Genomic DNA, 27,329 nt, shown 5'->3' with positions numbered 1-27,329 from the left:
GCCTGGGCTGAGTTCATTAATTCAGGTCAGACCCCAAAGCTGAGAATTGGAGGGTTGTGCCTAGATGTTGAAACAATGGCAGTTTTGGAAAAGCAATTAGTCTCCCCACTAAAAAAATAAAAAATTACTGCCGTGGGGCCCCATTCTGTCTGAAGGCGAAGGCCTGGGTGCTGCTGCACTCAAACTGATACGAGCGCAGGGGTGAGAGGCAACCCTCAAGGCATGTGTTGTAGCACCAGGGCAGAGGGTCTGTCCTCATCCTCATTGAGATGGTCTGCAGAGCCCTGAACAGGCTGCCCCTGAATGCTTCCATCCAACCCATGTCCCAGGGGGAAAAACCAGGGGAAAACTGCTTTCCTCTACTTTCCACCTTATGTCGCTCTGAGCAGAGCTCCCAGTTGGGGTGAAGACAGGACTGAGGACACACAATGATGGTTGGGATGCCTAATGAGAACTGTGGCCAGCAGGTTGAGGGAGGTAATTCTCCTCATATACTCCACTCTCATGAGACCCCACCTGCAGTACTGCATCCAGCTCTGGGGTCCCCAGCAGAAGAAAGACATGGACCTGCTTGAGCAGGTCCAGAGGAGGGCCACAAAAATGATCAGAGGGATGGAACACATCTCCTACGAGGAGAGGCTGAGAGAGCTGGGGTTGTTCAGCCTGGAGAAGAGAAGGCTCCGGGGAGACCTTATTGCAGCCTTTCAGTACTTAAAGGGGGCTTATAAGAAAGATGGGGACAGACTTTTTAGTAGGGCCTGTTGCAATAGGACAAGAGATAATATTTTTAAACTGAAAGAGTGTAGACTCAGTGTAGATATAAGGAAGAAATGTTTTACAATGAAGGTGGTGAGGCACTGGCACAGGTTGCCCAGAGAGGTGGTCGATGCCCCATCCCTGGGAACATTCCAGGTCAGGCTGGACGGGGCTCGGAGCAACCTGATCGAGTTGAAGATGTCCCTGCTCATTGCAGGGGGGTTGGACTAGATGATCTTTGAAGGTCCCTTCCAACCCAAACCATCCTCTGATTCTGTGACTGAAGCCGCATCATCTCCATGCCCAGGACAAATAGAAACATGAGCAGCAGCTGTGGCTGCAGCCCCAAGACTACCCTGACCTCTGGTGTTGATAATCCTTTAACTGAAGGAACTTCTGATACATTTGACCCTGCTCACAAGTTGTCCTCTCCTACATGAAAGGTGGCCAGAGCAAGCTAGAGGCAGCAATATCACTTAATAGTGAAGAGCTCCCAGCTTCCTTCCAGGCACTCAGGCTGGAGAAATAAAAGGCATTTAAAGCAGATGACAGAGTTTTTAAAAGATGATCCGTTCCTCCTGAGGTCTTAGTGGTTTGGTATTTTTAAGCCAAGCAGTATTCAACCTTCCTCAAACAACTCTAGATGGCACAGAAAACACAAGGAAGCCTGTGCCTCTTTGGGGGCACAGTGCAATACTTTTCCTAACCAAAATATTATTATTGAGCTGATGTAATATTGATCAAGGGAGAACTTAATTTTCTCCCACTCAGTTCTTCGCCCATTGCCACTGGGGTTCATGTTGGCATATGTTATTTTCATAGAGACAGAAAGTAATTATAGAAAAGCAATCATTGGGCTACATTTTTTAAATTTAGTAAAATATTAATGAATAATCTAATTTTTTCACTTTTCATGTCATTGCTACATGCACTGAGCCTATGACTCCACCACACCATGGATGAGATGCCTTCTCCACCACAGTCCAGACAGCAGACCTACCTGAAATCAGCACCACTTGAAAGCTGTGGTTGATAACTACTATCTTCAGAACAGAATTCTACGAGAATCAGAGGATGGTTTGGGTTGGAAGGGACCTTTAAAGATCATCTAGTCCAACCCCCCTGCAATGAGCAGGGACATCTTCAACTCGATCAGGTTGCTCCAAGCCCCGTCCAGCCTGACCTGGAATGTTCCCAGGGATGGGGCATCGACCACCTCTCTGGGCAACCTGTGCCAGTGCCTCACCACCTTCATTGTAAAACATTTCTTCCTTATATCTGCTCTGAGTCTACACTCTTTCAGTTTAAAAATATTATCTCTTGTCCTATTGCAACAGGCCCTACTAAAAAGTCTGTCCCCATCTTTCTTATAAGCCCCCTTTAAGTACTGAAAGGCTGCAATAAGGTCTCCCCGGAGCCTTCTCTTCTCCAGGCTGAACAACCCCAGCTCTCTCAGCCTCTCCTCGTAGGAGAGGGGTTCTATTCCTCTGATCATTTTTGTGGCCCTCCTCCGGACAAAAGAGAACAAAGCTTTTTGGTTAAACAAAATATTGCATCTTCTTTAGGCATCGAACAACCTCTCACATATGCTTCATGCACTTATGGAAACCACCCAGGTAATATGCAGCTTTCTGCTTTTGTAAGAAATTGGTGGATTAGAAACCAACTTGAAAGACCATTTGCTAAATTTGTTGAAAATATTTTATCACTAATCACTGGATTTGGACAACAAGTTTCTCCCCACTCTGAAAATGAAAATTTAATCTATCAGATTCAGTTAAGTAAAACAGAGAAACTATTAAACATGCAGGCAAATTTCAGTGTAAACATTGTAAAGTTGTCTTAAGACACAAACAAGCAGGCTTGTTGCTGAATTGAGGTGTGTGCATATGGTCACCATCATCATCAGACCATGAAATGCCCATCATGGGGATATTTTTTTAGAAAGAGAAATTGAAGTTCAACTCCTGTAGGTAGTCTAAATTGAAGATAGAAGGGTTTCTAGGGTAAAAAAAAAAGCTACAATTTTAAAATATTCAACATACAAAATTGACTTGGGTGAGTGTTGCACTAACCAGTCTCGATGAAGGCATAAAACCGTCATTCTTATCTTTCCCTGGGCGTGCACCACTGCTACCCATCATATGTCCTGTTGAGAAGCTATTTCAACCCAGCTCTCTCCACAAGCTTCATAAAAGGATTTCATTGCAACAAACGCCAAGGCAAAGAGAAAGAATGACTTAAAAATCCAAATAAAGCTTTTTTTTTTTTTTTACCATGTAATTGCAAATAACAAACATATCTGTGGTTTACAGAGGAGGCAATAAATTAAAGCTACAGTCACAAATCAGACCAAAAAAAGATACTTAAGTCATTCAATCCACCACCCTGGGATGGCTGTGGCCCCATGGGATGCTTCTCAGTTTTGTGAAAGACTTGGAGTCCTGAACTGAGGAAGTACAACATGAAGAGCACTCTCAGAAGTTTTTTTTTCTTATAAAATTAAGCCAGCCCTCTGGTGCTTCCTGAGCACAGCCTCTTCGGGTTTGGTTGCAGCAAAAGCAAATGGTCTTTAGCAAATAAGCTTTTTATTTTTGAACTGAGCACATCATATTAAAAAAAAAAAAAAAAAGTTTGATCCTCAGCAAAATGGTTGCGTGTGTTTCTTCTGTAACTACCCAAAGACGGCTGCGACTTTTCAGTTTCTAGAAAAAGAAACTGGCACTTAACATCTTTTTAACTTTAAATTGGTGCAAAAAGATGCATTTCAACCTGTTAGGAAGCTAAGGACCCCAGTATTTTAACTTCCCCTCTGATAAAGGCTACAACAGAACGGTCCCATGAGATCTACCACCAGCAGCAGGACCTGGTCCTGGAGATAGCAGTAATTCTGCTCACCTTTGGCTACTCTCACTAGACACTGAAGAATTAAAAAAAAAAAAAAAAAAAAGCCAATCTCCTGTATTTTTTTCATTTTCATTGAGCTATACCCCTCAAAGAATACTCAGAATGCATGGGGTGCCTATTTCCATAACTTTGGTGAGCAAAAGTATTTTAGGAGTGGTCACTAAAGAAAACAATTTGAGGAGGTTTGGGTGTTGTGGTGTTTTTCTTAAATTTTTGTTATTTTTTTATATTTTGAGTTTGGTATTTTGTATAAAATCTGTAGCCAGACACATCCCAACTCCTGGAAGTTAGCGTGGAAGAAAAAAGCCCTATAACCACATACCCATGGACTCTCCACTAGTTTCCACTGCACTTCCAGAATACATTTCCGAAAAGAGAATTTAGGGTGATTGAAAGTCATTATGTCAGAGATGAGTTTGTCTGAACAAGTATATCGTAAATACTTTCTTTCCCTCAGCTGAAGTTCAGCTGGGTGGGAGTCTATACAGACAGACACCCCTCCAAGTACAGGGTTTGGTTTCAGAGCAAGTCCATCCATTAAGACCATCAGGACTTTCGAACATGGTATAAACAAGAGAAAATGCCAAAGCTTAAGTGAATGAGCTTTTCAGCAGGTAAATCCAAGACTAGGATGATCGTGGCTGATTTAGGCTGTGCTGTAGCCATCTCCCTACACCACCGATGTGACAGCAGTACAATAGCATGAATAATTTTTCTTACTCACTCCCTACTGAACGACAGCATTCAGGGTCTATATTAAGAACATGAAAACGATTAACATTACCATTAACCTCAGCCCCACCCTAATTGCACTACATAAAAGCATACGTAACAATTACAAAGATAACATTGTGTGTCATAAATATCACACACAGGAATACAGCAGTCACAGCATTTGTTTCCTGACCCGGGAAAGCTGCTATAATTGTAGTGTATTGTGCTCATAGAGGATTTAGGTTTGGAAGTTGGTTGCCAACAGCCCTTGTTTGCTATAATTTCCCATCAGGTTCATAAAGTGCTTTGGGTTCCCAATCAACACCATGTCAACGCACTGCTCCGAGTTCTGCACCATGTGGTTCAGCAGGAATTTCACGCTCTTGATGGAAATAAATCAAGATCATCCTGGGGATATACAAGCTAGATGTGGAGTTGTCAAGCAATTAGAGCAGAATTTGCGTGTTTGGGATTTTTGATGCACATTTCACAGCTAAGGGTGCCTAAACTAAAATCATCTTTGCTCTTGGAGACCATCCATCCAAGTCAAGAGGACAGATATTCAGGAGACCATTTTGGTTTTAAGTAATTTGGCTATTACATCACACATAATTCAGAGGTTTGCCATTTTGAACCTGGACAGCCTCCAGGGACTGGTGTGAAATTACTCAGATTCACAGAAACCACCACACCCTCTTGGATGAGTGCTCTGTCCACGGCATTTTCCCCTCCTGGTGGAAACCAACCTTGCAAGCAAAATTCTCCCAAATATCCCCCCACCCCTTTCTAAATAAAGAATTTAAACTGCCCAGATTACAAACTTGAGGAGTGTAAATGATACCTCCCTTCCAGTGAGCCCCTAATGATGTAGTACTTGACAAACCCGCTGGTTTTTGAAGTCCTGTCTTTATAAAGTGGTCTTTCATCTCAATGAAGCCTTCTCCATTCCGTATTTCCAGGTAACACCAATACTAGCTTTTAGCTCTAAATGCTTTTCTACCAAGCTTAGAGAAGGTTAAAAGCAACACTTTCACTCATACTGCTACTTTCCAATTAAAATTAGCAGATGACAGTGACCCAAATAGACAGTGCTGGAAAAGGGGTTCTCCAAAATGAAAATACCAACATTTTTGATGCCCCTAATTGATACTGTAAGCTGTTAGCATCTCACTTTTTCCCTGTGGTAACCTGCCGGCTTAGGTCTCTTCTCGGTTTCATCTTCATTTTCCCTCCAGGAAGAACAATCATTTCCACATCAATCCGTCCTCCTTCCTTATGTAAGGTCTTTTATAAATGATATAGAGGATTTCCTTTTCTGGGCTATTTCCTTGAAAGTCATCAAGTCGGGCTTTTTCTCCTGCCACTGGCAGTTGTGCTCTAGCTGCGATGCTGGTTGTTTGCGGAGGACCCTGCAAGGCTCAGCCCGAGAGGAAGACCAGCCTCCCAGAAAGGTTTCAAGGGTGAAGCTGAACGCTGGCCATTCTCTAACGGCTCAGCACTTAACGATAAATACCTCCCTCATTAGTATGCTGAGCTACATTAGTTCTGCCGCTTACAGCGCTAAAGCATTAAAGTGGGGCTGAATCTTTAATTTCACAGTATGCAACGTGATGCATTAGATACTTGCGGGTCTCCAGGCATGGGGCGCTGACGGCATTTACACAGCATTTTAGATGTGTGAGGTGCTGCCGGTAAATCTGTTAATGCCTGTAAAAGAAGGAGCACATGCCTCCGAGTGAACAGAGATGAAGTCATCTGTACGTAGAATAGGGGATAATGTGGCAGAGGGTCAAAATGACAGCCCAGTATCACACGTAAGGCTTTGGTAATACCATGACCTCAGTTGAGGAGCTGGCGTCATCCTACAAATCAAATATGGATTACGTAAGAAGCGAATTTATACTGCAGACTTTCCATCAAGCCTGGGAAGTCTTACAAGCTCTCCACTCAATTTCCCTGCTACTCAATTTTCACAGAACTTGCAACATTTGAAGACTTTGAAGTTTCTCAAACATGGCTGAAATTGCTCAGTGGTTCAAAAGGTTACTTGAGATGGAGGGGCTGATAAATGCAGACTGTATCCTGCCACTGCTCTCCTATCTTTAGGAAATTAAACTTAAGAACACAACACTTTACTCATCGTTATATGAAAACTATGAATGACATTGTCATCACTACAGTTGTACCTGTACCTATCAAATATTAGCATTTTAGCTAATTTTTGCACTAAGAACTCTTTGTCTCTGTTGAAAACAATGTTCCCCAATGAACACTAGCAATACATCAGCCCTGATGATCAGATCAGAGTAAGACCAACCAAGGCTAGGGAATAGTTCCTTGTACTCAAAGTTTAAGCAAAAAGGTGTCAGGGATAGCAAAAGGCTCCTAGATACTCAAATGAGGACTTGCAGTAGGATTCTTCAACGCATATGTAGCATTACGGCTTTAGAGGCTTTAAAGGCATTGCACAGATTAATCAAATAGAATAATGATCTCATAGTGAAGTGTTGAGCTGGAATTAAAGAGATTAATGTTTGGGTCCCAGCTCTAGAAGTTCTCACCCTTGGGGAAGTCATATCAACTCCTGCATCTCGCCTCTCCTTTCCACAAAACCTCCTTTGACTTACTGATAGTAGAACCTGAGTGAAAATGCCAGAGGGAAGGCCCATTCCAAAGACCTTTATCATTATTTTTTCCTTAATACCTGCTATGAGGCACTGTCTTGTTTTATTCATGATTCTTTGAAGAAAGATCTTCCATATTAAGTGAATAAAAACAAGTATGTGTTATCTTTTTAATAGTATCATGTGCTTCTACTGGCAAGATATGATTCTGAACAAATACTCACATGAACATACCAGAAAATGTGCAGTGCAATTTCACGTAATAAAGCATTTGACGGTACTTCCTTACAACGTGTTTGTAGACCCAAAGGTTAGGTCAGGCAAAATTCTGAACTTATTGAAGCACTTCTTGGCCTAATTTCACACAGACGCAGAAGGGCACTGCAAGAAATACTGTCCCATACAGTTCTGTTTATTTTGTGATCTCCCATTGCTAGATCCCTGAAGACTTTGGTTTTTCTAGAGTTAAAGCAAGGCTCTTCCTTTTGTTTCTGAAGCTTACATTGTAGGAAGCAAGACATTTAACCATCATGGTTGATTTCTAACTCGGTTGCTCCACACCAGCTCACCTGTAAATCCCTAAGAGTCTGACATCTGGCATTTTTAAGAGTTCCCATATCCCAATTCCTCTGTAAACCAAAGAGGACTTCTTGGAATGTGGCTTTTTCTGAAGGCTCTTTGGAAAAGTTCATTAAATTCAAAGTCAGGCTAGCAACCTCACCATTGACCAAAACACAAAATGCAGGCCAGATTGTGGTGAGGATGAAAAGAAAGGGGAAAGTACATGGGTTGAAGAACAACAACAAAGTTCAGTCACATGTCAAAATGCTTTTTTTGTTGCTTTTTAATCTAAAATCAAAACTTATACTGAATCCAAATTTGTGCTGTGCAGTTTAACGAGCAAGGGTAGACTTCCTTCACCATGAAAGGATACATATAGCACACAGACAAGTGACATAAAGAAGAATTTGCAATGCAAAGATAATTGTGTTTCAGTGGTGACATCTGTGTCATCCATAACCCAAAAGCCATCATCATATGACACCAGCAATAGGTGACAGTCAGAACTGAGACACTAATGACCACAGCAACCAAACCTTTCTCCCCACACTCAGCCTCAAATTGCACTGGGAGGTCTCAGAAATCCCACAAGATTTCAACCAATCTCCAATTGCCTTGAAAGCATAATTAACTTCAATTGTCTTTTGATTTTATCTCCATTTTCTCAGGTTCTAGGCTATTTGGGAAAGCACTCCATGTACATACACGTGGGTATGCACACTGGTGCGTGCGCATACTTGTCTGGAGTTACCAACTTCCCCATGTATCTGCTTTTCTCGGGGCCTCCTCGGAGAACAAAACTTAGGGAGGAAGCCTAACCTTTGGGAAATTCTCCTTCTTATCCTGTACAGTCACCAGTAAAAAGATTTCTGCTCCCATCACACGTTGCTGATACAGATGAGCTCAAACCAAGGGAGCATTCAAGCTCAGCTTGGCTCTGCTAGGCTCAGCTCTCCCGCTTCCCCCAGTGTTTTCTGACAAATTGCTCTCACAGGGATTTCAAAAAAAGATGCTGACCTGGCCCTTGCAGTAAGGAAGAGATTTTCTTCCCTTCTCCACATAAATTTTAAAGTTTCCTGAAAAACAGAAGGACAGGATTTGGAGAAAGCGATGGAGAATGTATACAGAAAAAAGACCGAGGAAAGTCTGACCTGGGCTAAAGACTAATTGACACTCCAGGCTACATCCACAGCTCCGTCCATTTTCCATTTATTCTTCTGAAGTTCCCTGGCAGCAGTTGGGGCACCAGAAACCAAATCTCCAAACGTTGCTGCTGTCTGCGTGATGCTACGCCCCAAGATGTAAGCACATAACTCACCTTCCAGGAACTGTAGCAAGCAAGTTCCCCCTCCACCCTCTGTATCTTGCCATATGTTGTGAGCCTCTAAATCTCTACGTCACTGGGAACTGAGAATATTTTGGCGGAATTTAAAGACAAATAATAATGATCAGTGTTGCTTCCACTGCAGCAGTGCTTATAGATTCCTACTGAAGAAATCAGTGCTGGATCTAGTCAGAGATTATATACCTATTCGTTCATCTCCCCTTCTGCCAAAAATGAGATTTACCAGAAAAAAAAAAGTTTTTAGTCAATCAAGGGTCTCAGTGAGTCACAGGCAGGTGATCTACACTACCATTCTCTCTTATGGGCCAAGAGGTAATGCAAGCAGCAAGACTGCATGTCAGCGAGAGCAAACATGGAAGAAAGATGTCAGCTTTAAGAAAAATTTATGACCCTGCAGGGTAGGTTCAGTACTAGTTTGATTCAGAAAAATAGACTGAGTGTAGCCAACGGGTTGGAGAATTCCATCCAAAAAAATAGAGGGTTGTTTCACTCTCAAAAAGCTTTCCTATTCAGTAGAAAATTCAGCTTGCTACAAAGTCAGATGGAAGTTTCTGAGCCAGACCAGGCAGGGGTTCACCTATACACCCAAATGAGAAAGGCCAAGAACAAGGCATCCAAACACGCAGCCCTGCCAAAACCTCAGTGGTTTTATCATCTAGAGTTCAAATCAAGACCTCCCGTCCTGCTGTTCGCACTGCACACGGAAGAGTTTCCAAGAAACGTCTCTTGGCAGAAATCCCCAAAACGCAGCTTCCGACCTGCTGCTAGGATTGCAGCCGCTGTGCGCAGCAGCGGCTTCTCTGCAGATTTTGAAAGCTGAATTTCCTACGAAGCCGCCCCCATGCCACATCCCTTACTGCTAGCATAGCACTGAAACAGCACAGTGTTTCCAAACAATGCCCTCGATTCCTCTAAACACAACTGTTTACACAAGCCTAAGGCTTGCCTATGGCAAGCCTGGTGCCCTAAGGCTCAGGGAGAAGATGAGCCCGCCCTTGTTCTCATTGCAAGTTTTGCATGTCGTCGGGGACATTTACCCCCTACCCTTCCTGTAAACCTGTTGGGACAATGAAAATAATTATGGTGGAAAAACCTGAGCTAACTCAACTGTAGCTTGGTGAAACTGTCCTATCCAGTAGGGTAAGCTGGAACAGACACTGAAGCCCTGGAAGATCAGGTAATAACAAGCCAGTGCAATCATCCCTGGCTAGGAAAGGTCAGGTTGGATGGGGCTCTGAGCAACCTGGTCTAGATGTCCCTGCTCATTGCAGGGGGGTTGGACTAGATGACTTTTAAAGGTCCCTTCCAACCCAAATATTCGATGATTCCTACTTGTGCTCTTTGAGAGACGTGGCAAGTGTTTGCTAGTGGGTCTGCTTCTACCTCCCACCCTCCATCCCCTCCTCCAGTAACATAGTGTTTCCGTTCAGGCAGTTTTGATTTGAGACCACTGCCACCTCTACTCAGAGGTGCCACCAGACCTGGGAGCACTACGATGTCTGGGATCCCAAGGTTTCCAATTACACATATAGAACCTTTTAGGATGTAATCAAGGTTTCAGATCTAAACTTCGAAGTCTTCTTACCTGTGTTCTGCAAATGCAAGCTCCCTGGCTTGCCAGCATTATACCCTGTGCTAAGTCTGAGCTAGGATAAAGGAGTGATATTGCTGAAATGGCTGACAAAAAGAGGACAGTAACTTGTGACAAGTGAATGTGACCAGTGAAAACAAAGCCCAGAAATCTAGCAATACAGGGGAGTGGACAGCTTTGTATAGACTTCATGCATTAGTTTTCTCCCACATAATCAAATCTGAATGCTTTGGACCTGTGACATGAATCAATAAGTGATATATAACGAAACACTTTAAAAAGGAACCCATAAAAGCATAAAAGGTTGCTCAAGCCCTTCCGGCTGATATCGGCTATTTCATAACCCCATTTTTAGAGAGAAAATCTACTCATCCCAAAACCTCTTTCCAGTTGCCCACAAGAGTCAAGAGGCTCACAGCACAGTATGACGTACAACTCTGGCACCCCAACGTCCAGCTCTGCATCTTGCCTAGCAGCCCACACTACCTGAAACAGCAGAGCAAGTCCGTCACCTTAGCTGTGGACCTTGCTGTCTTGTTCCGAAAGGATTTTGCTGCGGAAGGGAAGTGTTGTTGGACTATTTCACTCCAGCTGACAGAGTCACATCCACATCTGGCTTCATCATGCAAGACAAACCACTCTCATGCAAGCAATTTTGTTGAGACCATTTACGCTGGCCAGTCAAATCAGACAGCACTGGCCACAGCAAAGCATCAGCCCATGGCCACTCCTCTTCAGGCGAGTTCAGGCACGTCCTGCTGACCCAAGTGGCTTTAGGATTCCAGCTGGCGACTGAATTGCCAGCTTCCAACCCCAAACAGCTAAGAAGCCTTGATAGCCACATCCAGACCACGGGCTTTTTTGAGAAAGCTACTGCCTGAGTGCAGGTAGCATCTTTGTCCTATGTATTCACTGGATTACGATAGAACCTGCATTATTTTAGCAGATATTTGAACATATTCATCAGTCTCTTGCTTCTCTAAAAAGGCTTTTCTTATACAAGCAAAAAATGAATAACAAACGGAGTTTAGGCTATTAATGTTTATGATGTGCATCATAGGCAAATTTCTTACGTGTCTCTTACTTTAGTCTCATTGAACTTAATCCTTTTCTGGGACCAGCTATGGAGAAAGCATGCACCAAAGACAAAGCCCTTCTAGAACAGCTGGCCACTTCTCAGTAAATTAGTGGAATTAATTCAGCTATTGACCTCAATAGGAGTTTTCCCCAAATCAAAAAGCGAGCCAAGCAGACTAACAAATACACGTAGCAAAACACAACATGAAATTCAGTTAAGTATGTACATACACACCCACTAACAGACCTGAAACACACTGCTAAGTATCACACAGATTCAAAGGGAAGTATTTAGTCATCCATAAAAGTTATGATTGACTTCAATTTGGCACAGAGGTATCGCATCAGGTTTGCAAAGAGTTCAAAGAATTTTTATGTGAAACCATAAATTGGTCAAGCTTGTGAAGCATGCACTGTCAGCAGGACCTATGTGCAAGCTTTAAAGAAATATCAAACCACATATACAAACTTCATCTCCAGACAGGGTGAATCTGTGAAAGCCACAGCAACAAGAAATGCTTTAAAAAACAGATCTCATTTATAAAAATCACCAGGTTTCACACACACATCTCAATTTGCCACTCTAGCAATACCATCTGAGCATCAAATTCATTTTGGCTGGAATGAGTCCTTTGAAATACCAAACAAGAAATCTTACAGTAAGATTTTTTTTTTTTTTTTTTAAAAGCATTCCTCAATCTTTTCCCCAAGTCAGACCATGGGAAGAACTGTGACCAGAACAACTGCCCACAAACTCCCTGCTGGATGTTGTTTTCACTAACGTCCTGAGTAATGATCCTTCTTACTCCATGACCTTCCTTTCCTCAAAAAGTCTCTGGGTTTTTTCTTTCCCCCTCCTTAAGAAATCACTCATGCCAGAATTATGTGACCATCTGTGCCAAGGTAACAGCAGAGGTCAATATATTTCAGTCAAATACTGGTTTGTATAACCACAAAAAAAAGCCTTAAGAAAAGCCCTCTTCAAAATAGTGCAAACATTGATACCCAAACTCTGCATGCCTCACAACACAAACTGAAAGTTTCAAAAATGAAAGATTCTTTCAAGTAAATAAAGAGAAATACTGCATTCATGAAAGTTTGCATCAAAACAAAGGCAACCCTCCAGTCTAAGAAGACCACACTCATTAAGATCAAAGAGGAGAACGATGGAGCGCAGGTTTCACCATGTAAATGCTGCAAGACTGAGATGCGAATCCATGAGAAAGCCGTACAAGCAGCACCTCCAAAGGCTGCTGTTTTCTTGCGCAGGCTACAGCAGTGCTAGCTTCATAGCCCAAACATCTCATTAATGTTTCTACTATACCTTAAAAGGGACGGTCATTCAACTTTTCACCTCCCCAATGTGATGGTCAAAGCTTTTCCGATTAATATCAAATCGGGACGATGATGGGTAGTACACAATCAATCCTTATTAAGGCTGATGATTATTCTCAATGCGCCCTGTAAGAGAGAAACACCCAGTTAATAGCTTGTGCCAAGACGAGCGAATCATTTCACATGGATCAGCCATATTAAGCAAACAGCCTTTTTACTGCCCCAACTGCTTGAGTTTTGTTGTGGATGACCGGGACTGTCTCATATAACTGAGATTGTCCCAGCCACTAACGTAGTCTCCATATAAAATAAGTTCCTCAAAGTATTAAAACACAGCTGGAGGTACACCAGTCTGCAGAAGGCATGGAGATGGTCGAGAAGAAGACTGAAGACCATAGCTCAGGCCATTTAGAGAGCAACCCGAGGCTATGTAGTCTGATAATACACCAGGAGCCTAATGAACAACAACAACAACAACAAATTAGTCTTAAACTGTTCTGTTTTACAGAGGACTACAAGGAACATACATCACTTGGCCTGAAGCTGGAAAGATCTCCATTTGCACCAGATTTTACATCCAAATCTAGAACGCTGCCTTAAAAACTACCTTATTTTCTCTTTTCTAGAGAAGGCAAGGTTTGTGGGCAGGAGCGGGGCATTTGTTAGGCCAGCCAGCATCAGTGGAAAAAGGGGACAGACCTTTCAACTGCACAAACTCTTCTGGAGGCTTGACACAGGGGATGGTGATTTCAAAGCTACATTCTGCTCATGAAAATGGCTCTGAGCTGGAATTAGGCATGTATCAGTTAGACCACCTACAGGAGCAGATAGGTGGCTCTCCTGGAATTGTGGGTATGTTAGTAAGGAGGAGAGGAAAACAATAACTATTTCATCAAGTTGGGGGAGAGACAAGTGAATTATTCCCTTGACAACCAGCTTAATGGGACCTGGTTATTTTCTCAATTACTCAGTTATATATATTCAGTTTCTCAGTTACTTTCTGCAGGGCTCCTTCCAGTTTTAGATTTCATTTTCAACCAAAGCTCGTCACACTTTCCACATGCCACACAACACATAAACAGGCAAGATGCATTTTTATAAGGTAAGGCAAGTGTCAAATAGCTAAAACCACCTATGATATTATAACGTCTTGGCAAAATACAATGTCCTCCTCAACTGTAGCAAGTGAAAAGCTGATGCTCTTTGTTATAACGCTTATTTAGAGCATTAAAGCCCTATCACATAGAGAGTAAGCTGCTGTGGACGGCACCCAAACCACCCACCAGCACCCAGGCAGCAAAGCCGGCGGCAGAACTGATGCCCAAGAGCTCCAACAGCAGCTCCCAGGTTTGCCCCTCAGCATCTTGGTGTAGCTGACGGAGACTGGCAGGCTGCAGATCACCAGTGAAAGAACGAACATCCCCACTCCAACACAAGAGTATTGCAGTGAGAGCTTTTATATTTGCATTTGATGAACGGGATGATAAATTTATTTAAGTTGTTGTAGAAAGGAGATATATTCCGCAGACATAGGGAAGAAGCAGCAGAGCATTTTCTCCCTTGTGGTGCAGCAATGCTCCCTGGACGCCCACTTCACTGCTTTGCATTCCCCATCAAATAACCCAGGCTTGCTCATGGCAATGTGGATTCCTGATCCGGCTTTGTAGCAAAACAGGCTCCCTCTAATTATCCCTTAGCCTGATGACATCTAAATGGTGGAACAGGAATATGTCAGAGACTCAAAATGAGAGAGTGTGAAAACAAGACCGTCTCCTTTCTCCATTCACACCGCAGGTCCCAAGCGCACGAGGACACGCTCCCGCCTGAGTCATTCCCAGCAACGCTTTGCAGCCCAGCAGCAACCACAGATATTTCCCACGCAAGTGATTTTTTTAAAAAAATTATTTAAAATGAGAGGATAGCAGGAGTAACTTTGGGACTGCAAGGAGCAATGCTGTGATTAGAAGGATCAGTCATGTCTATAGAGTCTTATTAGAAGTAATTTATATGCAAGTAAAACAAATATCCCCCACTTTTCTACGAAAATGCCAAATTCCATACTGATTTACACGCTTTACAATCTCATTGACTTCAGAGGGATTGCCTCCGGTGTGAATCACCAGGCTGTGGCCTCCCAGCAATATAGAGTAATCCCTTCATATTCCTCCTTTCAAAAACCCTATCATCCGACCAGGTGCTGCAGCTAAGACCCCACGAGCCAAGTCGCAGCCCTGCGGCGGTGCTTCTCCTCTCCCTATTAAAGCTTGGGGAGGGGGTGAAAGGGAAATAAAAGTCTGATGATGGAAACGCCGACAAGCAAAAAACACGGCCTTGGCGAGCCCAGCGTGCGTGACTGAGCATGGGGGTGGCCGGGGGGTTATTTGGGGCAGTGTGGGGGGAGAGGTATGAACCCTCCTTCAACCTAATTAAATCCAGATCCAAAGCCATCCTGATCCCAGAGCATTAAGTATTTTTGTTAGGAAGGGCAGGGATAAATTAACTCCTAACTCAGGCCCTAATCTTTTTTCATTGTTGTTTAAATTCTCCCACTTCCTAAGATTTCAGCATTTCCTCGTGATAAAGAGGAGCTCCAGACTGCCAGCTCATCTGCCCCTTCTCTCCAAGGCACGTGGGCAGATACTTCCCCCAACCAGGCTCTTAAAATTACACGATCATTTACAAACATCAGTGCAAAAGGCAACTGCTGACCCCACTCTCCATTTTAATCACAGCTGTTATTTACAGTGTTAGCAACGCACTGGGACAGAGGCTAATAAATGTTTAATGGCCCAGTAAACACCAAGGGCTTTATCTACAGCCCATTTCAAAGCCTGATCAAATATAATAATCCTTTGCATGTCTGTCTGCCACTTCCCTGGCCTCCTGCGGGACGGGAGGAGATGTACATGGCTGCTCTATATTCAAACAAGAAAGGGGGGGTTAGCTATAGGCACACGGATGTTTTCCCTGCTTTCATCTCTATTTCTTGCTCTCAGAAGGGCAGGACTATGCACCAACCCGTCGGACCTCAACTTCCATATAATATAGAAACGCAGGTGACATCTGCCTCTAGGATTCAATAAAGCAGTTATCAATAACAGGAATATTACACACAGGAAGCAGAGAATATGTGGAAGAAGTTGAGAGAATTATCATTTACTTACAGACTGGGGTACAGAGGAAAAAATACCTGCACGCCTCATGAAGCGCTGTAGGAGACTATGAGACCAGAAATGCTGAAACTTTTTAGAAAGAAGCTTTATTAAAAAAATTATGGCAACAGGATCAATACTCAAGCAGTTTATATATTGCACAACTTGCACAATGTACAGGATTGCCAAGTAGCTGAATTCTTCACCTGCATCTACCCAGGCAAGTGCTGGCTTCTGCCAGACCAAGCGATTCAGCACACGGGGGAGAAAAACAATTTTTCAGGCACATAAACCACTTCCTCAGATCTGAAATGGAAGATGTATTTTCCCCCCCCAATTATAGCTGTGGATCCATTACTCAATATTCCCTCCCCATGCAAGTCTTACTTACCTTCTAGACCCTCATATCTCCAATGTGATATTTTAAATGAGTCATTTTGACACATTAAAGCTAAGCAGTTACATTTTTATTACATTACACATGGCTGTAACAAGCTTCCCTAAAGACCTGATGTTAAAATCACAGTCCAATTACAGTTTGGTAAACTCACATGAACAAGAGATAAACACACCAGAAAAAGCCACAAGGACTTCACAGGTGAGACCTCACCCATGACACAGGGTTGCCCCGTGGCACCATCTACCTATTCAACACACGGGCTCCAGGAACCATACCTGTTCCATAGTCTTCTGGACTATATTCAAGGTTTGATTTTTTTCAGCCTCCAAAGTAGCCCTAAACCCAGGTCATGATACCAGCGAGGGCTTCTGATATAGCCAAGGCCAACTGACTTCACCAGTGCCACCACCTCTTGGCTCACATGATGGGAGAGACCGGCCTCTCAGTTCGATCTGGTCAAACTGGAGGGTCCTCCAACTCTGATCCATGCAGAAGGTGAGGGATCATGGCAGGATTATGAAAATGGAGGCTCGAGGCCAAAATAAAGGAGCCTGGAAGCAGGGCTGTCGTCAGGGCGTAGCTCACCCATGCTGCTGTGCACTGGCCCCTTCCCTCCCCTCCATGGGACGTTTTTATTTAGCATGGCCAGCAGACTCTTGTAGAGGATGTTTTAAAACTCGCAGAGCTGCCAAAAATGTCAAATTAGAGCACAGCAAGAGCTCATAATAAATCCACCCAAGTGAACCGCAGCACTGCTCAGCTGCCTTTTTGGGTGAAACCAAAAATCATGAAAGCAAAGATCTACCGGCAATTACACCCAAAATGCTTCCTGTCTTTGCACGAATCTTTGTTTACTTTGGGTTTTAGTGGTAGATGGGAGCACAGACTACAATTTGTGGGAGATAGGTTATTGCTGCTAATGCAAAGAGCTTTTTTCTTCCACCCTTAACAGATAAAGCAAGCACTAAAAATGCCACTCTGAAACAGCTTGGTCCTGCAGTCACAGATGGTAGCAAAAATTAGCATTATTTATTTGTGGCTTTAGTCACTTTTAAAAAGAAAAATAGATAAAGGAAGAAATGCACCTGAATTAGGACTCCCTCCCCTTTCTTTTGCAACTAATACTTCAAAATGCAGCAGGGGAAGAGCATTTCGCAGAGTTCTAGGAAACCACTGTTTGAAAAAAATAATACATTTACCCAAGAAGGAGAATGAAAACAAGCAGAACAATAAGAGTCACGGAAGTTTCCTCCGAGGAGACATCTGGGAAGGTGAAAGGAGGAAGCAAGTGAAAGAAAACACACAGCATAAAGATACAAATTAATCCAAACAGCAAGAGAAGAGTTATTAAGCCATTTTACATTTATATAGCACTGCATACAACAAACAAGATGTGGTCATATAGTGCTATATGATTCAAAATCTAGCTGCATTTATATACACAGCCATACTCCTACAGAGGGCTCAGCCCACCCCTGTATCTTCTGAGGACCTCGACCTCCCTGTCTCAGAATCCTAGAGTGACTGAGGTTGGAAGGGACCTCTGGAAGTCATGTGGTCCAACCTCTCTACTCCAGCAGGGCCACCTGGAGCTGGTTGCCCAGGACCATGGCCAACAGGTTTTTAATATCTCCAAGGATGGAGACTCCACAACCTGCCTGGACAACCTGTGCCAGTGCTCGGTCACCCTCACACTCAAAATCTATTTCCTGAGGTTCAGAGGGACCCTCCTGTGTTTCAGTGTGTGCCCATTGCCCCTTGTCTCATCACTGGGCACCACTGGGAAGAGCGTGGCTCCGTCCTCTTTGCATCTTCCCTTTAGGTATTTATAGACATTGATGAGACCCCCCTGAGCCTTCTCTTCTCCAGGCTGAACAGTCCCAGCTCTCTCAGCCTTTCCTCCCAGCAGAGATGCTCCAGTCCCTTCGCTGGAGTCTCTCCAGTATGTCCACATCTCTCTTGTACTGGGGAGCCCAGCACTGCACACAGTGCTCCAGGTGTGGCCTCACCAGTGCTGCATAGAGCACAAGGATCACCTCCCTCGACCTGCTGGCAATATTTTGTCTAATGCAGCCCAGGACACCACTGGCCGCCTTTGAGGCAAGGGCACGTTTCTGGCTCACGTTCAGTTTGATGTCCACCAGGACCCCCAGGGCCTTTCCTGCCAAGCTGTTTTCCAGCCGGGTGGCCCCCAGCACATACTGGTGCCTGGGGTTGTTCCTCCCCAGGGGCAGGACTTTGCACTTCTCCCTGTTGAACTTCATGAGGTTCCCGTTGGCCCATTTCTCCAGCCTGGTGAGGTCCCTCTGGATGGCAGCACGACCCTCTGGAGTATCAGCCACTCTTCTAAGTCGGACACCAGTTTGGCGTCATCAGCAAATTTGCTGAGGGTGCACTCTGTCCCATCATCCAGATCATTAATGAAGATGTTAAACAGGACTGGACCCAGTATTTACCCCTGGGATACACTGCTAGTTACTGGCCTCCCAGCAGACTTCGTGCCACTGGTCACCACCCTGTGGGCCCAATCATTCAGCCACTTTTCAACCCACCTCACTGTCTGCTCATCCAGTCCATGTATCAACAGCTTCTCTACAAGGATCTTATGGGAGACAGAGTGTAAGGCCCTACTGAAGTCCAGGTAGACAATATCCACTGCTCTCCTCTCATCTACCAGGCCAGTCACTTCATCACAGAAGTTTCTCAAGTTGGTCAAGCAGTACTTCCCCTTGGTGAACCCATGCTGACTATTCCTGATTATTTTCCTATCCATCAAGTGCCTGGAAATGGTTTCCAGGATGAGCTGCTCCATCTCCTACCTGTACTTACAGTTTGGGCTCAAAAAAGCTGGAGAATCTCACATTTATCTACTCAGTCTTCTTGAGGGATACTGCTTGATTATTGCAGTGATAGAAATTGCAGGGAAACAGCACACACAAGAAAGAAAAATACTTGTAGGTCACTACAAAATCTGATATCATACAGGCAAGCTCATCACCAAAGAGTTTAGTTTAGATGAACAACAAGTAAAAAAGGCACAGAGAGCATCAGCTATATTGATGATAAATATACATCATTTTCTCCAGTAGCGAAGCCTATCCTCACTGCAAGAAATTGCCATTTACTTCCAACACAGATGGATTACTCATGGACAGAGAAGCTGGAGGCAGAATTAACTCTTGGAGCCTAGCATGTCCCAGGAGATCAGATCAAACTCAGTCTGCTCCTTTCCTCCACTGCACACAGACCAGGAACCCAATGGCCTCTTTGACTGATTCCACCAGCACAATTATTTTAGTTTTTAGCTTCTTGATTTTGGCAGAGATTCTCTTAGAAGCCCAATCAAGAACAAATTAAATGCAAGAATTAAGTGAAATCAGGCGCCAAGAAGGTTTGGTGCCTGTCCCTCTTACCTTAAGTGGGATAGAAGATTAAGTGCTTAGTATACAGGCTCCTGAGAAAGCCTACAAAGAGAGGCACCTTCAGAAGAGATCCAAAAAGCCTTTTTCTTAATAGAAACCACCTAGGATTTGCCAATAAGAAAAGCTAAATCCTGGAAGACCAGCAAGGTGGAGCCCTGGCTTCAGCTCCCACTTGGGCTCAGCATTTCAAATCCACTTCCCACATAGCAGGGAGAGCAGCCTAGTCAGCCCACGGTCTTTTCTGTCCTTCCCTGATGATGCTACGATGGTTAAGCAGCCAAATATGCAAGTCACTACACCAGAAAGCACACAGCATAGTGATTAATGGACTTACCTAGGAGGGAAGTTCTGGCCACGGTCCTCTTTCTCAGGACTTCTTATGTGTTTTACGTTAGACATTCATTGGACTTGAGAAATCACACGCACTCACACTGCACACACTGCTGAGAAGAGGGAGCAGGACACAGTTCTTTCCCTTTTATGTTCCAGCAATAAATCACGTGCTCCTCTGCACGGGTGCTCAGGTTTGAGTGGGAAAGAGGGACGCAGCACTTGTGCATCAAACAGCCAGACAGTGCTGCAGGTTTCTCACCAACGATCAAAGGAATGGGAACTTAACACCTAGACCAGAAGCATCTCAAGGAGCTTCCAAGTGTTGGCTGCCCAAAGAGCCCAGGCTCCTGGGATCACAGTTACGATTTTTTTTTTTTTTTTTTTAAGAACAAGTCTTCAAAAATTGTCTCTTACTCAAAGGCTAACAGCTATACGACAGTCACATTCAGATTCAAAGTTTTCTACTCATTCATGAGTTCAAAAGTAAGGCTAAGCAGATGCACCATTAAGTCCAGTTTCCTCATTTTTGAGAGCAAGTATAATTATCCCCAACTTCACAGACGCAAGTCACTCCTAGAGAAGTGACTTGTCACACAGTGAGATGACAGAGGCAGCAACAAAAGCCCACTCACCCTACCACTGGTCTCATGCCTTGCAAAATAATTGCCTTCCCACCCAGAACTAAAGGTTACAATTACAGTGAGAATGAGCCAAGCCGGAAAGACGTATTTAAAAAAAAGGAAAAAAATGGAAAAAAAGTTTTAATGAAAACATGCAGGCGATTCTAAGACAGAAGAGAGGCCCATTTTGCATTGCACCTTGTTTGCTCGTGCTTCGTCTCAGTTGCCAAGCACAAATTAAATACTTTAGTTAAAACTTTGCTCATCTGGTACCTTTAATACTTAGTCATTAGAAACTGAACATCTGTTTTGCTTTGAGGCTTTCAGCAGTGACTCAATGTTATCTACAGTGTTGGACCGCTGAAGATTAGTATTCCTGAGGGTTTTTTTCCCCCTCCCCTAGCAACAGGGCTGCTTGCTTTCAGGAGGAGGAATCAGCCTACAAAATTGTGTTACAAAATCATTAAAGTTTGACACAAGTTGAGGAGGAAGCACAGGACCCAGAGAGATTTCATCCTCAGCTGGAAACAAACTGGCTGAGATCTCTACCAGCACATACCTGTGCCCCATAGCTCTCTAGGATCGATACGCCATTGCAGGGTGATGCATGGCTTTCAGGATCCGGAGCAGCAGCAATCTCCTGTTGTGTTTACAGTAAGCATGATAAACACACCGCAATTAAAATGACTCCAGTAGCCCTCTCGGCATATGCATCCCCCCAAGCCTGAAAGCAATCCCAAAGGTTTATCTGTGATTTAACCTCCACTGGCTTCAGGCACAGCAGATAGCTCAGCATCACATATCTTCATCAGCAGTGAAGTACCCGAGGTAGACGCATAGCTTTAGAAAGAGGATGCAGCAGCAGGAAATATCCCTGCACCGAGGGACCCAATTAACTTGCTGATATAAGACACCAGCATCCTATTAACACGGTAGACGCTGTGCATGCACAAAGGCATGCCACGCCTGGGAAAAGGACTTCAAGGATAACATATGCTGCGTGTATGTGCAAGGGAAGAGCCTGGTCATCATCTTGTCCTGCTGGAAGGGAAAGGATCTGTGCAATATCCAACCCAGCTGACAAACCGATCGTTAACAGCCATTCCCCCTGCCATTTGTGCAGGGCTGATCCTGCAGGTCATTCAGTGAATGAGTATTTTCCCTAGAAGAGCGTTGGACATAAAGCAAACCCATAGACCTCCCCTTTACCTTGCCAAATGGCAGCTGTAAAACAGACCCATGTTTCTGAAAGGCAGATACTGAGGCAGGCACAGGCTGGCTTTACGGGGTTTCGCTGTCACCCACATCAGACATGGGCACACCACACTTGAAGGGTTTTACAATGCACTTCACCCTTGCGTACAGATAAGGGCACTGCCGTTGAGGATGGAGATATTAACCTGCTGGGGGATAGAGGTCCACAGGGAAATCTGGGGAAATGTCTGTTCCCGACTCCCACCTGAGCGCTTTAACCTCTAAAAGGTTTTTCCCTCCTTCAGTAAAATCTTAAAGATCAGTGTGCATAGTTACAGCCTGAGACTGTCCGAATGAGCACAACAGACCACATCTAAGATCTGTTTAATTCAATACCTCCAACAGCAACCAGCAGCAGGTCCAGGAAGCAAGGTCAGACCTGCACCAGCATGTACCATTTTCTCCCCAGAACAGTTGCCAGTCTCCAGCACTGACTGTTTCTGCCCAGGTGTCTTCGCACTTTCCTTCCATGAGTTTATTCAGTCACCTTTTCGATCCATGCAAGTTTTAAAGCATCCCAAGGCAAACAGCTTAACACACGGGGTGGAAGTGTGGGGGAGGATGTTCTACCAAGACAGTAGCCTCAACTCCAAAAATTATGATACCCACAGCTCACAAAGCCGCACTGAGTTCTCACCCCAAAGTTTTTCCAGTGTTAATATAGACCACGACAAACAAGCATTGCCATGCAAGTCTTAAAGATTCAAACCACGCTCCTCATGAGTACCTCTGTGGGCAAAGAAGCAGAAAAACTGGTTTGGAAAGAGAAAAGGCAAGAAAATACAGATGACTCTGATAACATGTCTAATTAATAAAGCATAAACTAGACGGGCTGGTTCAGTCTGCGCATCCCATCTGCTTTGACTTCAGTCGGGATGGTTCCCATCTCCACAAGTGCCAGTTTCCATCCAGATATTCCTGCATGCTGACAAGCCAAAGACATGCCTTCAGCACCCGGGCACATATGCTCTTCTATGGCATTATCACGCGTTCTTCTCTTAGGAAAAAGGGATGAACAATAAAAAATATAAGTGCCCAGTATGCAAAACATGGTCCTGAGACACCAAGGCTATATCCCAAGGACTAAACATTAGAGTTTGGTATGAGTTTGCTGTAACTTCGTTGTCACCAGTCCTCCATGGCCTCCAGATAGGTACTTACACTTACCTACCTTTAAAGCCTTAACCTCATAACAGCTAACACTTTTTATTCTGTTGCACTTTATGTGACTTTGCAATCAACTTGCATGAAGTTCTATAGTGCAAGTGCTGATTTATAAAGATTTATTTGTGGAGTGACTAGATATGGCTCCCTAAAGTCATCAGTTAGAGTTACAATACTAGAAGTTCAGGTTCGGACAAGGTCTTGTTCTCTGCATGTTTCTGGTCCTCCTTTTGGAAACAATCAGCAGAGAAGACACATACTGTAGAGTCCCAACAACAGGAAACATCCAGACACTCTCGCAAATATGCGCCCTGGCCCTAAAAGCTTGAACAAAAGGAAAAAGCAAGTAACAAAAGCAAGGGGAGCATCTCCTCCGCTCCGCAGGAGGTCAGCAGCAGAGCCAAGGACAGGACGTGGGAGATGGAGAAGCACATCAAGTGTCTGTGGCACCCTGACAAAACTAACTCCGCAACTTAAAACAAAACGGAGGAGAGGTCAGTAGGAGATGCAGACAGCATAACGTTGGGATTTCAGCCAGAGTGCCACAAAAACCGCGTATGAATTCAAAAAAAGTGGCAAGTCTTTACATACACAAAGTACTATTCCTGCTTCCCCAGGGAAAGAGGAGGACGGGGAAGATGGTTCTATCCCATTTCTGCTTTTTAAGATTTCTACTAAGGTATGAAACCTGTGAGAAATTTTGAGACTTAGCAGCTGAGGACAGCCAGCAGGGACCATAAGGAGCAGAAAACTTGCCCCTTTCAAACCGAGGCAACCTCACAGATCACTTTTTCCTCTTTCTCCGCTGTTTAGCACACTGGAAATACCCACTTCGTAACAGGCAGCAGAACAGAGGCAAGAGCTGTTCCTACAGCCATGCACAGGCCTCCAGAACAACAGGAAACCAGTGGTCAAGCGGTGCCGATAGTCCTGGTGCTTTCACTGCACTAACGCTCAATTGAGGACAGGCTGACTCATTCACCCCAGTTAAAAACCCAAACACCAATACGAGTCAGTCTGCTGGAGCTGGTAGTTCATCTTTTTCAGGTTTCATTGCTACAGGTGGATTTCATGAAAATGGAAACCTTTCAAGGAGGTTAAATCCTTCAGAGGCAGAGAGGAGGCTACAGTCAATTCCAGACAAGCATCTCCTGTATCACTTCACGCATGCCCAGAGTGGCTGTTGGCACCTGCTCCTGAGCAAACAAGCAAGAATCAGACCCTGAAAAGATAAGTCTATTATATTCTTTATGCAGCACGAGGGAAGAGGAATGGGACTGAATAAGCAATGTCCTATTGGGAAAGTCCACGCCACACGTACGATTACATACGAGAAAGTAATCAGCCTAGCGTTCAAGCCAGCCAAACGGGGAATGCCAAACCTTTATTAAAGGAAAGCCTTGAGTAACTCAGATGCAAACAAACTCATATCCATCTGGGATGCCAAGCCCCTTTCCCTGTCTTCGTACTGAAGAGCTATTTTTCATAAAGGTCTGATCTGCAGTCAGGGCTGGCTAGAGGAAGGACCGGGGAGGATCTCCCATCACAGGAGCATCCCTAGCCCAAGCTGCTGAGCTCCAGCCGTGACTTCCCACGGCACTGAGGGCATCCAACTGCTGCAGCTCGCTCTGGCCCAGCTCCCGTCTCCACACCCCTCAAAATTCAACAGCATTAAACAGCAGAGAGCTTCTGTTTGTAAATCACGGTTGCTACACCAAGGATCGTCATACATCACAACTGCAATGTCAAGGGAACAACAAAGCGGTGATGGCGAAATCCTACGGCACAGATTGGTTCTCCAGACTTCTCTCTTAAAACTAAATGCAGAGGGTGCACGTGGGTGGCTGGAACTTCATCCCAATGTCAACCAACGCAGGAAGCCTCAGCTGCACTGTAATAGTCAGGATCTCAGGCAAAATACTTAAAAGCAAGTAGTTTTCCTCCAGAAACAGACAATAAGTTTCTAGCAGCATCCTGGAAGCCTTTCTTCTGAGAAGGAACTGGTTACTTAGGAATGGAGCTAACTCAGGTACATGCACAAAATAAAAGGCAGAAGAGAAGTTTAACTGGAACTTGCTGACTATGCTGAGACAGTACAGGGGGGCAGGGGAGATCGGGGCAGCAGCCAGTGCTTTGGAATAGGCACAGAAACAAGTTTCCACGGGAGCGTGTTTCTTTAAAGTCAGCTGTATTAGATCATCTTGTCCCCTAGAGTATGTTGTTTCCTAATGTTTTGCCCAGACCAATTTCAAATGTCAAAAGCAATGGTTGTGTGTTTTTTTTTTTTAAACTACCTTGAGTCCCCACAGAGCCAGTCAAGGATGAGAATTTTAGACTCTGTTCTGTCTTTCACATTACAAATGCAATTACCACTGCAGCCTGATTACAGCATCTCCTGTCATACAGATTCTGCAAGAGGCTGAAAGAACAGCTTGCCTTTCAAATGGAGTTAGAAAAATTCAGACAAGTCCTTCAGTGCTCAGTGGTCACGTGCCAATGAAATTTAAGAAAAGCATGTGCAGTCTCAAGGGGAGAGCATCCCTTAGAGAAAGCCATTCATACCGTCTTCAAAAAAAAGGACATGATGAAAAGCCCTTGCAAAGTACCTACCCTGAAATAGAGACTACTCTCAAAATAGTCTTATTCCTCTTGCTTTTCAATCCTTTCATCCAGTTAATGAAGAAAAATCAATACAAGGAGATTTTTAGATGCATGTGACAGTTTGGATATGGTCAGTCTTGCCATACCTGGATGCAAGAGATGTAGTATCAAGCAAAGTAACGCATCACGGGGCTAACATTAAGCTTAGTTTGACTCCTCTTCCCAGACATGAAGGATGTGAGCATCTTAGATTTAGCTCTTGGATAACTGTAAGTGGAAATTAGCACTACAAACTGGAAACATCTGGATATAGATAGTTAAACGAGATAGTATCGTCAGGTCACATCTGTTTTCCACATTTTCACTTCAGCCTACCAAGAGGCGAGATTCAGGCGGTCAGGGCACTGGCTGGAGATGGGAGAAGTTCTGCGGTGGGTTACTTGGGGTCCCCCGAGCCAGATGATCATACAGGCTACTGCCACTGGGCGAGACCTCCCTTCTCCTCCACCTCTCCACCCCAGGCATTCCCACAGCCGCCTGTGCCAGGCTCTGTGTCAACCACAGCGGGCCAACTCGCCCTGCTAACCTGCCAGAATGTCAGCCGGGACAGGGTGCCGTGCCGGGGAGAGTGGTTTTATGCCAAGGTAAGCAAGCTGAGCTGCCTTACCCGATTGTCAGATGTGGTCCAACACGTGCAGAAAGGAAGGAACAGAAAAATAAACTCACCAAAACAACACCTACGTCTTACATCAGCTCTTCACACCTTAATTCCCTTTCAACACTGGGGTGATAGCCCTCCTTGCTCAACCAAGTACTAACTAATGAGCCAACACTGCGGTGCCTGAGCCCCAGAGAATGTCCAATTTTGACGAGACAGGGCTTGGCCCCCAGTTATTAAGCAGTAAGTGGGAATACTAAGTGCAAATATTAACAGTGAAATAGGCACAGCTGGCACCAAGGTTAAAGGGAGGTTATAGGCCAGGACTAAACCACTGAGTTCAGCTAACAGCACACGCCTGGCTATCAAAGATGACAAGGTTTAGCAGTTTATTATTAATAATGAATCCTCTGCAAGATGTTTTCTGCTAGGAAAAAGGAAAAGTGTTGCATTTTCAGCTGCCCATTACTTAAAGTGAGCTGAACAAGCCTCACTTCAGAGGGAATAAATCCATTTTGGATCAGGCAGTGGGCAACTCGAGTGGGAAGCAGTCAGCATCGTTAGATACATCATATCTATTCTCCAAGCAAGAGACTTCAGGCTTAGAATATTTCAAAACCCAGCACTTCTCAACAAGCATGGAAGCACCAACTCCTTTTATTTTACATCTCTCTCCTTTTCCCTGTGGACAGCAGGCAGCCTGGCATGATACAACAGGAATACCCCAGTCCCTCCCTGGGCACAAAACCTGTGAGCAAGGGAGGCATGGATAAATGGGAGTAGGATGGCGAGTAAAGGGAATTTCATGGAAGAGA

The 27,329-nt window shown here is 44.3% G+C and overlaps 1 protein-coding gene across 7 annotated transcripts in view; it reads right to left on the bottom strand.

Moving 5' to 3' along the window:
• Positions 1 to 27,329, bottom strand: part of PTPRA (protein tyrosine phosphatase receptor type A) — a 129,348-nt gene that overhangs the window by 88,412 nt on the left and 13,607 nt on the right. For 6 of the 7 annotated variants that reach the window (XM_069796691.1, XM_069796716.1, XM_069796754.1 and 3 more), the window contains one exon: positions 12,900 to 13,036. The exons of the other annotated variant lie outside the window; for it this stretch is intronic. In XM_069796691.1, coding sequence (XP_069652792.1) covers positions 12,900 to 12,917 — 18 coding nt within the window. In that variant the 5' untranslated portion in view covers positions 12,918 to 13,036. Of the gene's footprint in view, positions 1 to 12,899; positions 13,037 to 27,329 lie in introns of those variants that run through there. 7 annotated transcript variants of the gene reach the window in all.

Source organism: Haliaeetus albicilla, chromosome 1 (assembly GCF_947461875.1).
Source record: "Haliaeetus albicilla chromosome 1, bHalAlb1.1, whole genome shotgun sequence".
NCBI classification, from domain to species: Eukaryota; Metazoa; Chordata; class Aves; order Accipitriformes; family Accipitridae; genus Haliaeetus; species Haliaeetus albicilla.
The sequence above is the reverse complement of the archived record's forward strand: the minus strand, read 5'-3'. Positions and strand labels throughout refer to the sequence as shown.